The sequence below is a fragment of the Adiantum capillus-veneris genome, chromosome 6 (assembly GCF_014529385.1).
Source record: "Adiantum capillus-veneris isolate H3 chromosome 6, ASM1452938v2, whole genome shotgun sequence".
NCBI lineage: Eukaryota > Viridiplantae > Streptophyta > Polypodiopsida > Polypodiales > Pteridaceae > Adiantum > Adiantum capillus-veneris.
In genome coordinates, this window is record NC_140936.1 from 82,385,725 (window position 1) to 82,407,869 (window position 22,145).

The 22,145-nt window shown below is 46.7% G+C and overlaps 1 protein-coding gene across 2 annotated transcripts in view; it reads left to right on the top strand.

The window, feature by feature from the left end:
* LOC147455787 (universal stress protein A-like protein) overlaps positions 1 to 19,955 on the top strand; it is a 90,439-nt gene extending 70,484 nt beyond the window's left edge. Inside the window, exon 4 of one of the 2 annotated variants that reach the window (XM_086514448.1) lies at positions 19,630 to 19,955. In XM_086514448.1, the coding sequence (XP_086370574.1) occupies positions 19,630 to 19,642 (13 nt within the window). In that variant the 3' untranslated portion in view covers positions 19,643 to 19,955. Of the gene's footprint in view, positions 1 to 19,618 lie in introns of both variants that reach the window. The other variant, XM_086514447.1, reaches the window with a different exon arrangement.
* Positions 19,956 to 22,145: the final 2,190 nt, after the last annotated feature.

Sequence of the window (22,145 nt, forward strand, 5' to 3'; positions counted from 1 at the left end):
TGAGCACTCTAGTAGTGTGTGGTACTCAGACTCTCGAACTTGCAGTGAGCATAATGTGCACAATCGATTTGACTCTTCTCCATTGCCCCAACGCCCTATCTCGCATCGAAGGAAATGGAAGCTAAGCCGAATTGCTGCGATAGTGCGTATCGCGGACAAGGGAATAGGCTCAAGCATGTAAGTGTGAGTACGGTTCCCTCTCTCAGCGAAGAACATGGTTTTGTAGTTGGGGGCAATATAGGTGGTGTAATGTATGAAGCGTGACCCACCGGATTTCTCCCAAGCCGTAATACATTGGCGTTGTAGAAAAGCTTCATTCACTTGAGAGTCAATTGAAGCATCATGTAGCAAGTGTAATGCATCCCATCTCCCAAACCACTTCTTTATGTCTTGCATCCATCCCGTGCTCAAGATCTTGCTTTTATGCGTCTTTTGAACTTTTTTGCTTGCTTCCCATGCAATTGTAGGAAGTCGATGTGAGGGGTTTTGACGCATCTTTATCATGTACTCCACAACCCTTTCCATGCCCATAACCTCAATTGGAAGAGATCCCGACTCAAGAAGTAGGAGCATATATGGTGTTTGTGTCTTAACTTAGAGAGAGAGAGAGAGAGAGAGAGAGAGAGAGAGAGAGAGAGAGAGAGAGAGAGAGAGAGAGAGAGAGAGAGAGAGAGAGAGAGATGATGATGATGATGTATTTACGTCCTCGGGGGGCCAAAATGACCCATGGGACCCAAAATCTCATATATGAGACTCCCCCCTTCCCATGTGAAGGAGGGGGCGTGTCATGATTCTGTGGTGATCTTGTTTGTGAGTGTGGTGTGATGTTCTAGCACTTTGGCAAGATAGATGCCTAGTGCTACTGGAGAGGAATGTGTGCTTGAGAGAAGCTCCTCAAATGTAGTACATCCTTGAATAAGTTGAGGAAAGTCGACCCGAATGTGCGTATATGCTGGACATTCAAGGGTTACATGTGCCTCATTTTCCAATGAAGTCAAGTTGCATTGAGTGCATCTCCTCATGTTTGCATCAATATTCAACCATTCTCCCGTTTCACTTTTGAGCATGTGTGATCTTGTCTGCATCAAGGTGATGGTCCGTCTCGCACGGTAGGACATGGGTGTCCTGATATGTATTTGGGTTTCCCCGGTTTTGTATTCTTCCGAGTATCGTGTGTTTATGTGCTTGCAATAGTATTTAGACTTGGACCTGTGCATTGCATTCTTTCATTTGCTATGAAGGGCCTCAAGTAATTGTAGTTCAAAATTCAGCTCGTGCTCATGCTCGGTACCTTCCTCTACATGCATGTCCACATATGCTCCCACATTCCATTTAGAGAACCATTTCCTGATGTCCTCAACAAGGCTAGAGGTGAGAAACTTGCTTTTGTGGTTCTTTTGCGGCTTACATCCTACCTCCCATGCTATTTGAGGCAAACGGTTATTAGGCATCAACTTCACCTTCAAGAGATATCTATGTATTCTTTGCAAAGCAAGCATTTCCAATGGTCTTTGTCTAGTCTCCAATAGCATCACTGAGTATGGTGTTGTGGTTTTTATCCCCATATGTCTACATAAGAACTTTTTCTGAATTTTCTCAATGTCATTCCATGTGCTGACCAAAATACTTGGTCCCCATACCTCTACCCCATACAATAGCGTTTGGACCACACACGCATTGAAAGCCATGGACTTTATTTCCCACCTTCTAGTGACGCTTTGTTTGCACATGTTTTCAAACTCGTAATACCTTGCTTGTTTTTGCACATTGCCCCCATCTATGATTCGAAGGTATAGTGATGCCCAGGTATTTAAAGCTGTCAACTGCTTGAATCTCTTGCCCATCATACATAAGGGCGGGCTGATCCTTTGATTTGTGTGTACAAGTCGCCATACATTTTGTTTTTGTGACATTCACTGAGAGTCCTGTAGCTTCGCAGAAAGCATGTACCACATCTAAAAGTTTTTGCAAAAGAGATATGCTATGCGCTAAAAGAACCACATCATCAGCATAAATGAGGAGTAGCAAGGTAATGAGGCCTATGTTTGGTGCATCTTCATTATCTTGCGTCGTTTGGCATATAAAGTCCTCAAGCTCATCTATGCATAGCCCAAATAATGTTGGGGACAAAGGGCACCCTTGTTTGACGCCTATTGTGCTAAAAAACTCTTTGGAGAAGCCTGTTTGCATTTTCAGTTTACATCGAACCGCATGGTATAGGCGTGCCACCGCAACCCTCAAATGCATGGGAACCCCAATGGTCTCCATGCTGGACCATAACCCATGACGAGATACCGTATTAAATGCTTTCCTAAAGTCCACAAAACAACAGTACATAGTCTCCCCTTTGAGTCGCGCCTCTTCCATCATAATCCGGATTGTAATCAAGTGGTCTATGGTACTATGTTTTTCTCTAAAACTTGCTTGACCGATAGCCCTCTTTCCACTGTTTTCAACCCATGTGCTAATATCTTTTTCTATCAAACTCCCAAAAAGTTTTGCCATGCAAGAGCCCACCATGATGGTGCGGTAGTTCGTGAGTAGGTTACGCTCTCCTCCTTTAAACAAATCTTTGACCCAATTCTCTTGCCAATCTTCAGGCATCCCTTGGTGGATAGCTTGATTCATCATGCAGTGTATCCATTTCTTAGCTTCATTACCCGACCATTTCAGCATTTTGGAGTTGAAGTGCAAAATGTCAGAGGCTTTCCCAGTGGCTAGTTTTTTCAAACCTCTCAAAGCCGCTGCAAAAGTTATAGGTTCCTTAGTGACAACCTGAATTTCAGCATTCATCATTATTTGAGCATCGGTGGGAGCATAGAGTGTTTGTGCATATACATACATTTCGTCCATGCTGAAATTTCCCAGTATATCCTCCTTTTTTCCTTTCATGTTGCGCCATGCTTTCTTGGGTTCTTTCTTAAATCGAATCACCTCTTGCTCCTCCTTCAAAAGTTCATGCATCCTTCTCTTTTTCCTTTTCAGCATTCTGTATTCCTTGGCTGCATTTTCCCACTCCTTCATGGACTAATTGAAGCACTTTAGCTTGCGTTTGGCTGCTTTACACTCTTCATCAAACCCTTCACTTGTTGGTGGTCTCTTTTAGATCTCTCCATAATGACCTTTGCTGCCTCTTCTATTGCTTGATGAAAGGTAGCCGAATTTTCTGAAATGTTCTGGGATATGCATTGTCTACTCAAATAGCTGTCCAGAAAAGTGGCATAATCAAATTTCTTTGTAACTTGCATTCGATATGCCCAACTTGTCGCCTTTTGGAGGTGTTGTGTAGGCATCTGTGGGAGGTCTAGACATACATGAATTGGAGTATGGTCCGAGTTCGGTGACCGAGCATCAATTTTAAAGTGTCCAATTAAATCCAATGCATTGTGGCTAACTAATGCATAATCATTAGTGCTTCTTCCACGGTTTGATGTATAGCATGTGTATGTTCTGGAGCTTGCAAATTTCTTGGTGCCATTAATGACTACAAGTTGCATAGAATTCATCATAGATATCAAAGCCGAACCTTGTTCATTCATGAGGTGATCGCATGAGCATCTATCCCACATTGCATCTAATACGAGATCGCCATCTTTGTCTGCGGGATGGATTGAGTAGTCAACCAATTGAACCTGTATGTTGGCTATGCGAGCATTAAGATCCCCGAGTATCATCACTGCCCCCTTTGGTGTGTAGGTTGCAATATCTGCATATAAGTTGGCAAAACGGTCATTCTTGGAGAGATTATGCAAATCATAGAACGGGGATTCCCGATGTGGGATGTAGCATCCCGCAATGAACATCGATCTCCTAGATGTACATATCTCAGCCCATAAGTATCGTTTGTGTTCATCTATCTTGCATATCTTAACCGGATTTTGCATTTCCTCCTTGTACATTATAGCAACACCCCCTTGACCGCGCATCTTGGTACCAGGCCACCAAACCGAGTGTGTAATATATCCTTGAATACTTGGCAGTCTACATGTGTCCTGTTCCCACATTTCAAGTAGAAAAAGTATGTCTGCTTGTGGTAGAACCTCTGTCAATCCCTCCCCTTTGTGCCAAGGGAAACCTCGGCAATTACAACTTGTGATGTGTATGTTTGTGGTCCCATGGGTTTCCCCCTGTCATGCTTCTGGTGATGTTGCCCCTGTGGAGGTGGTGTTCTTTTTCATTCATTCTTCATATGCTTGTCTTCTTTCTTTTTGTTTCGCGGGTGTCCTGTCTTCACTGATGTAAATTGGGTTGTCCCTTAGATAAATGCGAGCATTTTCGAGTATGATGGCTCTTTTACGTGCATCCAACATTGTGCATACAATTGCGCGATGTTCTCAGGCCTTTGCTTACCCACACGGTGTGCCCCATACACCACTACATCATGCATGCCAAATGTGTTTGCAAGGAGGTCTGTGACCTCCGTATTCAACATGAGTACTTTCTCATTGTCAGATTCGGGTATGCCTCAGATCACAATATTGATACTGCGTTTCTCTCGCTCGTTATACTCTGTGTCATCTACATTTGCATACGTCTCATGTGTCTGCGGCATGGCATTTGGAGTACTTCTTACTACATGTGCCCAGGAGGTCATATTTCCTGTTGCATTATCACTCATGTGTGCAAGCTTCTCATCGTGTGTAGCTAGAGTGTTGCACATTGGAGACCTGTTTGCTTAATGTATCTTGCAGGGCCTGAATTTTCTCATCTTGATGTTGCATTTTCATATTCTGTATTTGGATTGTGTGCTCCAATTCCTGATTCTTTAGTGCAAGGTTTTTAATGTCCTCACCCTGCCTCATCACCATTTCCTGTAAGGATGAGAAAAAGCCCCAAATGTCTTGCATCGAGCATATCACAGATTTCTCGGTTCCTGCACCTGTGTCTTTACCTGTCATAGTTACCAGGGAACGCGTTCCGTAGGCCCTAGAAGGTCGGAACGCCGTTCCCTCCCCCTCTGCCAAGCTGGAACGCCCCAGAACGTTTTGCCGTTCCTGGTGACCACCTGATACTGGAACGGCTCCGGAACGGCCAACTCTCAAAAATGGGAAGAAATAGGCAGTTTTTTGCAAATTTGCAGTGAACATTAGGTGTTTTTTTGGTGTGCAAGGACTCAAAAATTAAAATGCACCCCCTCACACCCATTCCCTTCTCGAGCATTATTTGGGAGTTTTTTATGCCTCCCGTTCCGCGCCGTTCCCGTTGCGGACCCCTGGCCGTTCCCCCGTTCCGCGAGAGTCCGCGTCGCCGTTCCCGTTCCGCGTTTCGGGTAACTCTGGTATTTGTACCTGTACCTGTATCCATCTTGGATGGGGGTGTTTGTTTATCCTTTGCATTCGTCATGTTTCTTGTCGGTGACGATCGCACGGAAAGCCCACTTCTTGATACCCGCAAGTTGACTGGTTCACTCATTCATATGGGTCGGGACACTTGCTACAATGGTGCGTATAGGGGTGACCCACTGCAATGGCGGGGGTCCACGTAGCTACAACAGCTTCGGTGCTTACAGGGGCTGCGCAGTGGGGTAGGGCTGGCGAGGACAGTGGCGGGCAGGCAGAGCAGCTCATCAAGTGACGATCGCATTGAGAGAGAGAGAGAGAGAGAGAGAGAGAGAGAGAGAGAGAGAGAGAGAGAGAGAGAGAGAGAGAGAGAGAGAGAGAGAGAGAGAGAGAGAGAGAGAGAGAGAGAGAGAGTCTACATTCTGCCATACATCCGGAACCTTCATAGTCATACATACGCACCCAACTCAACTCTGTGTATAGTAGCATGGCTGCCTCCAGTCCTATTCGAAGGGTCCTCAAGCATGTTGAAATCCCCCCCAATGCACCGTGGCTCTGCATGAGGCAAGGACTCTACAATTTGTGATCAAAACTTAGCCTGTGCACTCGCATGGTTGGAGACACAGACGTTCAAAAAGCCCATTAGACTACCATGAACATGGATAGTAACGCATTGGGCTCTGCCTGGCACAATAATTACCTCTTCCCACAATGGCCTGCTGCCATGAGTCTGCAACATTTATACATACACCTCCCTAGGGCCTACATGCCTCCAGGTTGAAAAGCACCTTACCAAAATGTCTCATAGCGACCGTGTAAGATTTGTCCACAATGCCGAATACGACTCTCACAAAGGTGATGCTCCTTAAGAATTTCTATTGTGCCGACCTCAAGGCATTGTTGTAGCTCATGTCTCAGTCTACTCCTTTGGAGATCAAGCCCTTGCACATTCCATGAGACAATCCTCATGGGTCAGTGAGAGAAAACTAACGCTGGAGCAACAACGTCAGGTTGGATGGAGAGTAGTCTGCGTCCGAGTGACACGGAGAAAGGTGTGTCTGAAGAGCCTGTCCAACCTAGGCCCAAGATGAGCGTGCAGTCCGTATAGCTGCATCCTCTATCCAAGAATCCTCATGTATTTATACATAGCAAGGCGCACTCTTGGTGTATGCAAAAAAGTATGGTAATGTGTCTACAACCTGCTGCATGAAGAAGCGTCACAAAAAACTTGGCGAGCGGCCGAAGGGTCTTTATCAAATCAGTCACTTCGAAGTCCCCCATGTGGTGAGAGAACTCGAGGGCTTGGACATATAGCCAATCTAGTTCTATATGCATAGTCTACTCTGTGCGATCCTTGCCGCACAAAGGAAAAGAGAAACCAACCGCTGTGTCCAAGGCATCTGCTCTAGCTTCAAGGAAAAGAACGTAAACTCTGAAGCAAGCTGCGCCTAGGTCAAAAGATGTCGCCAAGAAAGCGTGCATGGGACTGACGCAAAGGGGGAAGCTTGCATCAAAAGTGGTGCCCTCAAGTAGGGCTGTCCCTCTCAAGCCAGTTGGCGTGTAGCAAAGGCATTGCAAAGAGATCTCCTAGCTGCAAAGGGGCCAAGAGGCAAGGCTGGGGTCTAGTGGGGGGGTTTGGGTTTCAGGGCTGGGTTGATATTATTTTGCTGTATGACTTTATGAACTGGAATTCCCGAAAATGAAAATGATACTGATTGATTTGTACTTGACTTGTTTGAGTGCAGGAATTGATAGACAAAATGACTGCAGCATTTTGGTCTCATAAATCTCCATAGACATGATTGCAATAAGGATTAGTTAATCTGGCATCTGTGAGGTCCCGATTGGATCTAGATGCAATTACTAAATACGTTGCCGATTAATCATGGTCTAAGATTTGGAATGAATTTGAATGTGGTTTGTCATGTGATGTCCTATGATGTCCGGTGATGTGACTGTCAATTTGTACAATTGCTAGATGTGTCGAGTCTAGTGCGTCGGTACTAACAGTCAGTGTCTACTAAGACAATTTATGGCCTCTATTTTTTTTTTTGTAGGCGTAATCGAGGGCGATTACAATTCTTTCAAGAGGGGCATATGTCACAAATTGATGACGTGGCAATGACCAATAATATGTTGTGCCAACTTATGGACAACTGCCGAGGGGCCAGAAGGGACAAAAGGGCTATGTGCAAGAGCTGCTGAGATGGCTGCTGTATGGACGCCTGTAATTCACGCTGCTGACGTGGCTACCGTACGAAATCTCTGCAATTTGCGGCACAAAAAGCGTTGACCAAACTGTACGGATTTGCACCAAGAGCGTTGGCTGCTTTTTGAGCCTTTTGCTTTTGAGACTTACCTATTTTTGGGGCTCTACTTTTAGCACCCCTTGTACAGCTTATAAATGGCCTCAGGGTCTCACTTCCCTGAGCATGTGGACGCAGAGTCTGAGAGAGAGACCTGCGGACCCTCTTTGTACTTTCAACACAGACTAATATAAAAAGAAATACCGAAAGGGGCTCCAGTCTTTGGGGCCAATGCCTCTGGGCACGGAACTACGCAAGGCCGTGTCGTCTTTGTGAACTGTTTTGAAGTGAATCTCCGTTGTGTCGCGGTAGAATCTTGACTTGGGGTGTCCAAGTTTGCTACACAATCTCAACAAAATTTCAGATGAACCTCTTGTAGTAGGAACATAAGCCTAGAAAGCTTCGAATGTCATGCAGGAACTTCAAGTCTAACCATGACCTAATTGCTTCCACTTTGGCGGGATCCATGCGTACCCCATCCTTTGAAACAATGTGTCCAAGGAAGTGAATCTCTTCCAAAAACAATTCACTCTTTTTCGCATTAATGAGTAGCGTGTTCTTGCGTAGCTTATTGAAAACTGCGGTCAAGTGATCCCTATGCTCCTCTTCAGACTTTAAATAGACAATCATGTCATCGAAGAATGTGCCCACAAAGCTTCTATGTGGTATAAATATTTTGTCCATCATTCTATTGAACATGGCAGGAGAATTTGTGAGATTGAATGGCATGACAAGAAACTCATAGAGTCCAAATGTTTTCCTAAACGGAGTCTTGTGGACATCTTCTAGCCTAATGCGTATCTAGTGATACCCACCACTCTTTAGGTCTATCCTGGTAAACGGTGACGTTCCCTCAAGCGGATCAAGGATGTCAAGTATCCTCGGTATAGGGAACCTGTTTTTGATGGTATTGTTATTTAGGGCACAATAGTCAATGCACATGCGCCATGAACCATCCTTCTTCTGCAATAGGAGTACATGCAAACAAAAATGGGATGAATTGGGCTGAATTAGCCTTCTCTAAAAGCTCATTGACCTGACTCATAATCTCTTTTTGGTGGGCTACACTAACCCTCTACGGTTATCTATTCGGTGGACTAGAATTTGGCACAAGATCTATGGTATGATCTTTAGGTCTCTCAGAAGGTAAATCCCTTGACAAAGAGTTCGAAAAACAATCACTGAAACCACTCAGAAAAGTTGACATGTCTTTATCTAAGGTAGACAAATTAGATACAACTTTAGGTACTTCTTTTGCAAAGATCAAGTATGTAGAAAGATGATTCTTTATTACAGATGAAATAGCAGAAGCAAAAGTAACTGGAACAAACTCTTTTAAGCTTTACATCAAGGACATGAGTCTTTCCTCTTATGTACAAGGTTTTTCGTTGTAGTATCCACCATAGCATATAACCTGTAATACCACGGATACCCAATAACACATCATAGTCCTCAAGTGGCATAATATGAAATTCTTCCGCATCCACATAACTCTGGGTGTGCAAACGAAGCTTCCTCAAAATGGGAGTAACAGGCTCTAAATGACCTGGGCATGCCAAACTTGCTTCACTTGTCATACCCATTTGCTCTGCACGAATGCCCAACTTTGATGGCAATTCTAGTGATATGAAATTTGCACGGGCTCTTGGATCAAAGAAAATCAATACTGCTTGGTCTCTAACTTTGCCCTAAGCTCTACACAATTTTGTGGCATATATGTTTTACTGGTCACCAACCAAATCTTTGACAAGTCTTGCACTCGGCTTTGGCTTCTTTCCTTTATGCTCTGACTTATCATCCTTATCCTGTGACTTCTTCTATGGGCATTTATTCGCAAAATGTCACTCCTCTTCACAAATGTAGCATTTCTTGGTCTCTCTTAGATCTTTCGTTTCTTCAAAGGTTTGCAAGAAAAATGCCTTTTCTGTCCTTGTCCTTGCCCTGAAGAAAATTAAACTGCTTCTTGGACGTGTCAATTGCATCAGTGGAGGGTTTCTTTGTGGGAGGCTCATAGGACTTTGCTGCAGTATTGCCCTTGGCTGAAAACTGTTTGCCTTGGGACCCTCTCTTGTTGCTATTAAATCCATCGGAATCTCCCTTCGACAGATTGCTGGCCACTCGCATTCTCAATCAATTGCGCCATATTCATGACAGTAGTCTTCGTAATGTAGTCCCTGATTTTCTTGGGCAATTTGCAACGTTACTTCTCAATCTGTTCTGACAATGGCACAAACCATTAGGACATTACTGGGGACAGTGCGGCTCAGAAATGTTTATTGTACTCTTAAAGATTCACACATTGTTTAGCATTCAACTCGTGGCATTCTGTCGTGATATCCACTTCAAAATTGTTTGTAAGCCATGAAGGTGCAAAAAGCTATTTGGACTTAGACCCACATTGTAGGGGCTTGAGCGTGATTCAACAATGTTGTTCACCATTGAAGCGCATTCCCTTTCAAGAAAGTGGCAGCCTTTTGTATCTTCGAAGACTCTCTGAATTTCCCTCCAGCATAAGCTGCATCAAACTGCTGTATGAAGGTCAAAGCCTTTAGTTGATCCTTAGTGCCTCAAACTGCTGTATGAAGGTCAAAGCCTTTAGTTGATCCTTAGTGCCTCTGAAAGTTTCAAACGTCACTCCCTGCCCATCTTCCTTGTAATCCTTAGGCTGACTCAAAGGAGTCACGTTGTCATAAGCAGGTGCTCGCAACAATGGTGCTCCACGATTGTCCATTCCAACACTCACAACACCTGTTTTACTTGTCATATCTGCATTTTGGGCACGAACAAACTGTGTTTCAGGCACTTGATTTTTTTTTTTCCTGAGAAAAAGATCCTTCTATTAGTTAATGAAACTGCCCATAGGGCTACAACCACCTCTACAAGAGAGGGCTACAACAACCATGATGGGGAGACTCTCCCAATGAAAAAACAGCATATGTACAATGAGGCTAAATCAAGAAATGGGAGGAGGGAAAAGCCACAGAGGTGGACGGTAGTGCCAGCTGAGTACACCGTGGACCATGGTGAAAAAAGGCCCGGGATGCCAGAGTCCAAGGAAATCCTCTCTACGCTCCCGCATGCGGTCGGAGCTGCCCTGGAGTCTCTTGAGCTCTCCTCTAAGAGTGTGGATCAGCTCTAGCCAAAGCTCGCGAACAGTCTCTGCTGGTGGTATAAGGCGAGCCTCAAAGATGCGGAAGCAGCGGGCCCGCGAGATGAACCAGAGTGTCAGGCCACTGATGAGCTCCCAGCACTCCTCTCTCTCATTGCACCACTCTTGTGGAGTAAGCTCTGTGGCAGGCTCCCTCCTGCATCACTATCATCCTGTTGGTGGAAGATAGCTCAAACTGAAGTGCCGGGCCCGTGAGAGTGGACCAAGCAGCTGCCCCCCAAGTGTACTGCCGAGCCGTGGAAAGAGCAGGCATCAGCCGAAGAACACGAAGCCACACCTGCTGTGCCAAAGGACAGTCCCAAAGACAGTGACGCTGACTCTCCACAAGATGGTCACAAGCTGCACATGTGGCCGAGAGACCACTATGTACAAGCCAGCTCCCAACTATTGTAGCTCTGTGTGCGACCAGCCACTGAAACAAAGTGACTTGCCTCGGCTGTGTGGAGTCCCACAACCTCTCCCAAAAAGCTGCCAAAAACTCAGCTGTGAGACCCTTTCCTGCCAATGAGGCGCTGCAGCAGGGCGAGCCTCTCTCTGTGCTGCCAGTATGTGACGTCCCAGTCGAAGAGTGTAGTGAAAGAAAGGGACACCTACGTGGTCTGCAGAGGAGAAAGGGTCCCTCTAAAGCCACTCTCTAGGATCCCACTGTACCCGTGCTAGTGAACAACTCTCCCAAGCCCACAATCTCCAGTGTCCAGTCTCAACAGCTGCTTGGTCAGGATCGATGACACAAGTCTTCCCACAGATGCCCACCACTCGGATCCTCTGAAAACAACACTTTGCCGACTGTGGGGCCTCTATTGCAACTCGCTGTCAGCGTCCCTCACCCTATAACTCGAAAAATAGGGAGCGTACAGTCTCTGAGCAAGCCCGAACTGAGATGAGAACCTCCATTCGCGTGAAGGCTCCCATCCATTTGGGCGTTGCTGGCTTGAGAGGTGTGAGCCACTCAACTGGTATTGCCTCTCAGATGTCCTGGCACATGCTCTGCACCCCTCTCATGCCTTGTAACTGAAGGCCCTGTAGCTCCTCTGTCAAGCTTGAAAATTGTAACCAGTCACCTAGAGAGCGTGCTGGACCCGTTGACATGGGACCCGAGGAAAACATGAGGCGGACTACCAACCTAGTGGCACTCTCTGAGTGCTAACCATGGGGTTCCAAACAAGGGGCTGTCCCATGCGCTCCTCCGTGCAAGTAGGCTAACGCTGCTCCAAGCCTCGCCGCAAATGCTCCCAAGATCGAAGCAAACTCACAGTGAAGCGGTCCTCCAGTCTCCTGCTCAAGCCAACTCTACGCATCTCTGTGAAGATCCATCTGGTCGAGGGTCGCCAGGGGCCTCCTGCCTAAGGCACCCTAGCACGAAGCCGCTGTAGCAAGAACTCCTTCCAGGGCTCCTCACCTGGAAGGAGTCCTCTGACGATGAACTTCCCAAGAAGGGCTCTGCTGTGCTGTGCTCGGTCTATGATCCCTAGCCCTCCCTGAGAACAAGGAAGAGTGATGATCTGCCAAGCCACTTTGGCCCAGGCTATGAGTGTCACGCCCTGACCAAAGGAAGTTCTTGATTAGCCTCTCTACCTGGCTGATACAAGAACTCGAGAAGATCCAACAAGAAGTGATGTACCACATAGTAGCCAACAACACTTGGTTGGCCACTACAACTCTGCTTGCAAGAGAAAGTGGTGTGGAGCTCGAATGTAACAACTTCCTCCTGATAGACAGGAGGGGAGCAATCTGGTGCTTGGGAGACAAGTCCAAACCAGCCTGACAACCCAAGTACCGAACTGCTGTCCTTGGGGGAATTTACCTGAAACCCTCACCTGGCATCCAATCGGGCATGGGAGCACTACCAACTGAGAAAGCCACTGTCTTTCTCCAGTTGATCAGTGCGCCAGATGCACAACAGAAGGTCTCAAGAGCCTGCTCACACTTGTGAAGGTTGGCCTCTTGGCCATCCAAGTACAAAGCTGAGTCGTCTGCAAACTTAGCGTCCAGTACTCATCTCCCCGAATCGGGAGTGCTAAGCCCCGTAAACCAACCTGCTGTGAAAACCTGTTCATCGCCTCAGCATAGAACAGAAAGAGGAAGGGGCCAAGAGGGAAGCCCTGTCTGACGAATGTGTGAGCATGAAACGATCACCTCTACCTCCTGACAAAAGCACCTGATTGTATGCCCGTCTGTACAAAGCTGACACCCCTCTGATCCAAGCATCTGAAAAGCCCATCCTGCGTAGAGTGCCCTCCAGAAAGTCCTAGTCAACTCTGTCGTAGGCCTTCTCAAAATCGAGAAGAAGAATCACCAGATCCTCACCGCGGAGCCGCGCTAGGGTAGAAGCCTCCCAAAAAGTAAAGATGTTGTCAAGGATACTACGCTCCTTGACAAAACCTGTCTGAGTCCCATGTATAAGGCTCTCTAGAAGTGGCTGAATTCTCAAACTCAGAGCCTTGGCAAGGATTTTGTAGGCTGAGTTGAGGATGGTGATGGGGCACCATTGTCGAATCTCATCCAAGGAGCCACCCCCTTGGGAATGAGGTAGATCAGGCCCTCACTCATGCTGTCACGCATCTCTCCTGTGTGCAAGATGTACTGAAAAGCACCACAGAGATCTGGGCCAAGCAAGTCCCAATACTCCAAGAAAAAACTGGGAGTCAAGCCATCCTCCCTTGGACAGCTACCACGGGGGAGTGCACTAAGAGCCATGTGCAACTCCTCAAGCTGAAGTGGCAGCTCAAGCCTCTGGTGCATCTCCTCAGTCACAAGACAAGGCATCTGTGCCCACACCTGCTCTCTGCATGCATCCTGACGCTTTGACTGAGGCTCTGTAGATAGTAAGTGACGGTAAAAGTTAGTAGCAACTGCATGCATGCCCTGTGGCTCAGAAGCAACTGACCCGTCGGGCCTCCTCAACTAATTGACCTTGGCATGCGTATGCCGAGGTCCCACTGCCTCAAAGAAAGCAGCAGTCACTCTGTCACCCACTTGAATCCACTGAGATGCCTGTCGATGGAAAGCAAACTCATGGCGTCGCTTCTCAGTGCTAACAAGCTCCTGGCGAGCCTGTTGTACCTGCTCCTCCAACCAAGGACTGTCTAAATGCTGCTCTGCATCCTTTGCAAGGAAGCAACGCCCGTCGGAGATGCTACTCCTCCTCTCTCGCTGCAGCTAGGCAAGCCAAAGACTCCTGAAGAAAGAATCGACTAAGCTAAGCTAGTCCTGAAGCCACTCTGTCAGCATGAGAATCGTGCAAGTCTAGGTTCTCTGTCCAAAGAGCCTCCACTCGCTCTCTGAGTGTAGAGTCTAGCAAGACAGTCTCAAGGATGCGAAGCATCGTGCTCCCCCCCCCCCCCCCCCCCCCCTTGCCTATCTGCCACGGTGAAGATCACTGGTGCATGGTCCGAGAAGGAAGTCCCTGCCAAAATGCCAACTGTCCAACCCAAGTCACAGAAGTTGTCACCAGTGTAGAAGCGATCTATCCGTGATAAATTCACTCCTCCCACTTTGTGGTCCGAATGAGAGAAGGCCAGGCTGTCTTGGGGCCTCACAAAGCTAGAATGCTGCCACACATCCGAAACCCTCAGTCATACAAAACCTCTCCCAAGCTGCGAGCTCAACTCCATGCACAGTAGCATGGCTCCCACCAATCCTGTCAGAGGGGTCCTCCAACATGTTGAAGTCACTCCCTATGCACCGCTGCTCTGCCTGCGGCAGAGACTCAACAATCTGTGACCAAAATCTGCTCGTGCACTCGCCACATTGGGCGCATAGATGTTCAGGAAGCCCTCGAGGCACAACCCTAAACCTGCGTAGTAATCCACTGAGCCCTGCCTGGCACAATAATCCTCTGCCCACAATGGCCTGCTGCAAAGAATCCGCAATAGTCATACATACCCCACCCTGGATGCCTCCAGGTCCAAAAGCAGCTGACCAAAAAGTATCATATCGTCCACGCAAGAGCTGACCACAACGTCTAATGCGGCTCTCACACAGATGATGCACCTGTAGCATAAGGAGGTCAATCTCTCCTCCCACAAGGCATCATTGAAGCTCCTGACGCAGTCGGCCCCTCTGACGCTGAAACTGGGACCCACCTAATCCCTGCATGTTCCATGAGACGATCCTCATGGGGAGCGAGAGAGAACAGATATTGCTGCAGCAGCTAAACGTGCTATCTTCGAGGCTGGCTTGAATGGGAAGTAATCCGCATCCGAGCGTCCTCTCGATAGGCGTGACTGCAAAGAGTGCCTGGCCCAAGCCCAAGTAGACTGAGCCGTGCGAAGAGCAACCTCCTCTGTCTAGGAGTCCTCATGAATGTGTACATAGCATGGCGGGCACTGTGTATGAGCAAAGAAGTGAACCACAATGTGTGTACATCCTGCTGCATCTAGAGGGGTCACAACAAACTTGGCCAATGGCCAAAGAGTCTGAAGGAAGTATGTAACTCCTAGGTCTCCCATGTGGTGAGAGAACTCTAGGGCCTGTGTCTGTAGCCATTCCAACACTGAGTCGAGAGTCCGCTCAGTCTGGTTCCTGCTGTAAAGGGGAAAAGAGAAGCCAACCGCTAAGTCCAAGGCCTCTATCTCCCTAGATGCAAGGAACCGTGAAGCAGGCTGCCTCAAGGTCTGATGAGGGGTCGCCGAGAAAGCGTGTAAAGTCGTAGGCAAAGAAGTCCCATCGGCGCCGAATGTCGAAGCACGTCAGACCACGAGGGATTGCTGCAAAGGGAGACGTCTGTACCAGAAGAGAGGGTCGCAAGAAAGGCTGTCCCTCTCTCGTTAAGCGACTCGTTGCAAAGGCGCTGCCAAGAGATCTCCTAGTAGCCGAGGATGGCCCTGCTCCTTGGGTCGACTGTGGGACTGGAGTGAGAGGGAGGGGTGGAGCAAGGGGGGGGGAGGGGAGAAGAGGGGCGAGGGGGATCGGCAAAAGTAGGGGGGCGAGGAGGAGAGACGGGGGGGGCGGGGAACTCGGGGGGAGGGGGGGCTATCGAGGGTGAAGCTGAGGTGGAGGCTGGAACAGGGACCTCGTCTTGCTCAAGAGGACCAAATCGGTTCCCCGTGGGAACCCACTGCTACTGGGCAGGTGCTTGAGGACCACTCTGAGTGCCAGGCTGTCGCTGTGGCCCCTGCCGTCGCCGACCACGAACCTGCTGCCATCCCTCCTCCACTGGAGCCCCAGGCTCGGAGGGTGGCTCTGCCTGTGTGCTCTGTGTCTCTACCTGCTGTGCTGCTGGCCAGCCCTCGAAGGCTGGGGCTGGGCCTGTGGTGTAGGTCAGGGCCTCCTCTGTGGACAGGCCTTTGCAAGATGGCCCATCTGTCGATAAATGAAGCACTGATTTGGGAGGCTTGAGTACTCCACACTCTGTCTAAACCAACCCCCACTCTCTCGAGGAAGAAGGATGACCTTCGGGAGAGTGTGAGTGTCCCTAACCAGAACGCGAACTGAGGGAATACCGGCTGCCTTGGCAGCTAATGAGGGTGCTGTGCGAGGTGTCTCCAGGACAGTCCTAATCAGTGAGCCTATCCTGGACAAAAGTGGTAGGTACTCTCTCCGCAAACTAGGAAAGCAGACGGAGATGGGAATGTCTACCTCCTGCACCAGAACACCTGAAGCAGGGTCAAAACCATGTCTCCACTATCGAAAGTGGGCTCGAACTGCTCGGATGGTCAAGGGGTTCATGGCGATGACCTTGGACGCCATCTCGGAGGTCTCAAACTCGATCTGATAGTAGCCTCGTCCGAGGATCAGAACATCCTAGATCTTGCCCATCTCTGCGAGAAGGCGGGCCTGGAGAAGATCACGCAGCTCTTCTCTGCTAGGTCTGGTGCCGAGAATCTTGCAGATGACAGAAGTCGCCCGCAGGCGCTCTACCTCTGCGGCTAGGCTCGCTTGCTCTGTTGGTGAAAGAGCAAGTCGAATGGTGGACTAAGCGGGGTCGGGCGAGGGGACTTCATTGGAGTTCCTCTGTGGCGGAGCTTGAGCCTCCATCTGTGTCTGTTGTTGTGGGGAGAAACGACGATGCGAGGGGCAGTTCCCGCTGGACCAAGCACGTCGAATGTGCTGGCGTGGCCTGATAAGCAGGAGAGGTTAGGTTGGCGGGCGGCAAGGGAAAGGGGCGAAGGCGATTACCAATAGGCTGAAAAATCAGCCCACAAGCAAAAGGATGGGAGTGACAGAAAAGGAGTGAGGCGGGGGGATTTGGGGAGGAAGGGGAGGGTGTGAAGCGGAGGCTGGGCGGCAGGAAGCAGCTGCCAATGGGGCGGACAATGGCGCAAAGGACGGGCTGCGCCATTGGGGAAAACGAGGGCGAAATGGGAGAGCGAGGGCGATTGGGCTGGGGTAGCGGGAGCACGAGGGCAAGGGGCAGCAAGGGCGAAGGGGCTAGGGCAGTGTGAGCTGACTGGCATGGGAGGGGAGGGGAGAGCGGGAGCAGCAGCGAGCCTGAAAGATACCTTAGGCACTTGAAACTGGCCATGGGCACCTTGAAAACCTGGTTGGACACCCATGTTCCCGTACATAGGGTTAAGCATACCTGTTTGCATTGTCCCAAACACATTCTTTGGCATGTAACCTGTGGAAGGTCCACCCATAGCTTGAAACACTGAACCACCTTCAAAATAACCAAGATATGAAGTAGGTAACGGAAGGGTCTGAGGCAAAGCTTGCTTATTACTCCCTTGACCATTCACAAACGGTGTCTCTTTAGATAAAGCAAATTGCTTGGAATCAATGGACACCGTTGGTTGCTCAATCACATGGGCTTTCCCTCCAGCATCACGAGACCTTTGTGCATTGGAAATCTCTTTTTCTTGCAACGGCTCAGTGATGCCTTGTGTCGGAGCCTGAAAACCCTGTGTAGGAGCCTTGAAATTCCTGTCCTTGGGTTGTTAGCCAACTGCTGAAACATTTCCATGCAGCTACGCAATCGAGCTCTGAACAACCTGTCCTCTTCTTAAAGAGTTGAAGGAACTTTCTTTGTGTCATGTGAGGAAGATTCTTCTTCAGGTACTTGGTGTCACTTCTCTGCCATATTGACAAGCTCCGTGTTGCTTTCACCCACAACAATCAACGCTGTACTTTTTGAAGAAAAAGTCACGATTTCGAACCGGCCTATACACCGTAGAGGGCGGTACTAATTCAATACGTGTTTACTTTACAGAGAACACTTAGAAGAAAAGAGAACACAGAGGCCTCTGGCGGCTAGAATGTCGCTGCTCACACGAAGACTGACACCCTGTAGGACACAAAGATTGGCGCCCCTTTTAGTAGTTCTTTGTTTAATTGAAAATGGACTATCCGAACACGTAGATCAAACTCTCACCAAGCTGTCCAAACCTGTCAAGGGCTGAAATCGCAGGTTTCCTACCTGATTTCGGCAGCATAATGGCGCCAAAACCCTTGTAGGTCAAAAGTACACCTCTAGGACGAATTCTCTCGCATTTCATAAGCTTATGGGCGAGCTGTACCAGAATTTCAGCGTGCTGTACTTGCCTGTTTAGTCAGTGTTAGGTGCCCAAAGCCCTGTCTAAGCATTCCAAAGCCTTCCCGAGGCTCCCTTGGTGTTCTTTTGCAGCTTAGGTGCGAAACCCTAAACCTGCAGAAAAACACAGCAGGCTGTAATTCTCTGTTTAGGATTGTTTTTAATGGAGTGAACACGTCTATGCGTGTCTCAAGGGCTCCCGCACGCTGTAATTTGGACAAGTTCTCACATGAGAAAACTCTCCAAATTTGTGATCTTTCGCTATGGAATTGTGTATATCTGTGGAGGATTAGCAATTAGCTAATCCAGTACCTATCCAAAAGTACCTATTCAAAAGGCTCTTGCCTTGGCAAACATGCATAAAATCCTCAGAACTGTACATGATCATTTGAGTAGTCCAACTAGTGGGGCATTACCATATGTGCAAAGGGGGGAGAGAGATGCACGAGAGCGAATGATCGCGCTACATGAGACAAAGGAGAAGGCAAGCTTTCCATTAAAGTTGTGATCTTGCACCCACTACTTACACACACACACACACACTCTCTCTCTCTCTCTCTCTCTCTCTCTCTCTCTCTCTCTCTCTCTCTCTCTGTGTAGGTCACAATGATAAATTTCAGCCTCGTCCCTCATTTTCGGGTGTCCCTCTTGGGATGAGAGCCTGAAGTGTGTGTGTTGACCTACAGGTTGCTCTCCTACTGCCATGTGCCCAGTTTGCCTCTTTTGAGTGAATTCCTAGTATCCACCAACTTATAAAGTTGTGCAGCCTCGTCCCTCATTTTCGGGTGCCCCCTCTTGGGATGAGAGCCTGAAGTGTGTGTGTTGACCTACAGGTTGCTCTCCTACTGCCACGTGTCCAGTTTGCCTCTTTTGAGTGAATTCCTAGTACCCACCAACTTATAAAGTTGTGACTTGCCAAGGGGCGCAAATTCCATCTGGCGCACGCCCCACACAGAGTTCCATACTCATCAAAATTCAGTGCTAACTGGTCGGACCAATCCCAGACTGCTGACCGACCTAGACACCCGATATGAGAAACCCATTCGGCCGCAGTCATTTCACACTGGCCACGTGATGTCCACTTGGATCTTTTCAAGGGTTTCGGGGAAATAGGTAAAATAAAATAAATAAAAATATGCAGTACATATTTAAAGAAGGCAATAGGAAAAATACCCTTTTCGGTCAGAGTTTGAGATTACCGATGGTGTGATCCTCTTTGGGTCTCTATGAGATTTAGGTTTTGCTATTCTGTTACAGAAGAAGCTGTTTTACTCCACATTGTCTCAGATTTCTTTCTGGTGGTATTTATTCTTACTCCTCTAGTTTATAAATTGAGAGAGAGAGAGAGAGAGAGAGAGAGAGAGAGAGAGAGACTTTTCATGCATTTGTGTAGGATTTTTGTAGGGACGGTCAGTGAATACGTCACAAAGCATGCAGATTGTCCTGTTCTTGTGATAAGGCGCAAAGTGGAAGATGCTCCTGAAGATCCAATAGAAGATTAAAGACATTGGATGCATTGTCCCTTGCATGTTCTAAGCATGTAGTTTTGTGAATAGTGTGTAAAAAATGCAGTTGTTATTTCCAAGCAAATAAAGTTTTGAAAGACTTTTAGTCTGTCGCATTTTGGAAAAGGCATCAAATTCAGGGTAAATAATATTCTTTATGCTGGTCATTCATGGCAATTAGATATGACAAACCTTGTTCCTTGCAATCAAAGGTGGTTTTTCCGATTTGCCTTCGCAATTTTGAAATGTTATATGTCTATTAAGGGAAGGTTTTTAAAACTTTGAAGCTTTTTTTTAATGAAAAAGCTTTTTGACTCTTTAGTTGTCTTGAAAGTTTGTGATGCACTAAGATGTAGTCCATTACAGAGGGAAACGAGGGATTCCCATGTCCTCAGTGCTCTTTATGGCTTTCTCTAGAGGACATTTTAAAGATTTGAGCAAATTCTACTAAATTTGCATTGTTTCTTGAAATCTATGCGAGGTTTTCATTTTCATCTGCCGCTCTATCGGCACTTTTCCCGAACATTACCTGTGTTCCTATTTGCATGTGGAATGATTGGGGCACTTTAACATTGACTACACAGTACAAAGATTAGGCATTTATATTAAACATTGTAGTGTCAATGTAGCCCTCAATTTTGAAGGAAGTGTACCTTATCTTCGCTTTGAACTCTATCGAAATTATGTAAATGTAGTTCTATGGAGTGAAAGATCGATCTTCTATTTGAGACCGACTCCAAAGAATTGTTAAATCACATGCTAAAACATTACTTGCCGTTGTGAACATGGTGTGAGAATCTTTGTTTCAAATGCCAAAAGGATATATCTCAATGGGCACGCGTCTTGTTTTTGACGATCTAACTAAATTTCTCGCGAGTTTAAGGACAGTTAGTTGGCAAGGTAATTGTGATGTGAAAAGGCCCTAAGTTGTGTAAAATTGCATCTAATTTTGTTCGAGAACACTTGAAAGGCATGGTTGTAGCTTGCTAACATAAAATGAGGCAAAAGCGTATTCCAAGGATCGGTGCCCATTCACGGCATCTCGGAGCACACCCTAGCATAGTACCTAGATTATCTAGTAAATTGACCAAATGTTTTTGGTTTGCCCACAAATGGTACAAATTGCAATTTATTTATCATCCCCAAATCTAGCCCATTATCCTTTGTAGCCGTTTGTGATGTCTAAATCATCATTTACTTGTAATTCGTAGGACCTAGAGTGTATTGGAATTTGTGAAAGCTTTATAGACTCCTCTCTATGGTTACTACGTTATAATACTTTCCACCCTTGGTTTTACCATACCCATCTCTCGTGTATGTCAACGGATTCTTTTTTGTTCACTTGTTGTTATAGTTAATTTACATTTAACTATCTAAGGCATTAGTCACTAGTTAGGGACATATTGAAACTTCCATAGTCATGTATATAATTTTATTACCCTTCACCATCAACACAAATGGTAGGGCCGCTTTCATTTCTTGTAAGGTGCTCTCTTCATCCAAGCTGAGTAGTTGGTTTACTTATAAAATAGAATTAACATTGCATTACAGTTTACATTGGTTGTCCACTTAGTACCTCCTTTGATAGGTTCTCATGTTGTGTTAATTGCAAATTAAGCACACTATGACCATTATATTTAAGATGTCAGCAATTGCATCGAAGCATATGGATAGGTCCACTAGGTCGTAGCCTAGTTGTCAACAATTGCATCAAAGCATATGGATAGGTCCACTAGGTCATAGCCTAGTTGCAAAGCGTTTTTGTTGCTGCGTATCCTCCTAGATTTGATTCTTGGTGGCATTTAAATTATTCTAGTAAAAAAAAGAAGCTTATACTCCAAGTGTACAAGAGCATCTCCTTGTTTGATAGATTTACAAATTATTTTTTGATATTTGTTAAGCGTTAAAGATCGCTATATTTCTATATTTCCATGTGAGCTCTACCTTGAGATTACATGGGCGGACAAAGCCATCATATTTTTACTTCGTTGATAATGGATTTTTAAAATTCTTTTATTTGTCTGGTTTGCATTGCCGCTCTACTCTCTTTTGCTACGAGATTCAATTTGTTGCTAATATTTCTAAAATTATATCAAATTATACAACTCTCATGGCTAAGATTGCATGAGAATTTCTTGTCACACATTGAAAACTTGTTTATTTTAATTAATGGCATCATATTCAAATGCCTTTTATTTTGATGCTGCACCTCTACATTCATCCATGTGTCTTCATGAAAGGAAGGTCAAGGGCACACTTTGGAATTTCAAAATATTTTTGGAATCGTAGGAGCGGTTGGAGATAGACACGAGGTGGATGATTGTAGACCTTGAATTGATGAAAAATGTTGCTCTAGAAAAATCCATTATCCGTCTAGTAAATTCCTCCTTGCATGGAAGATAAGGAATATTGATG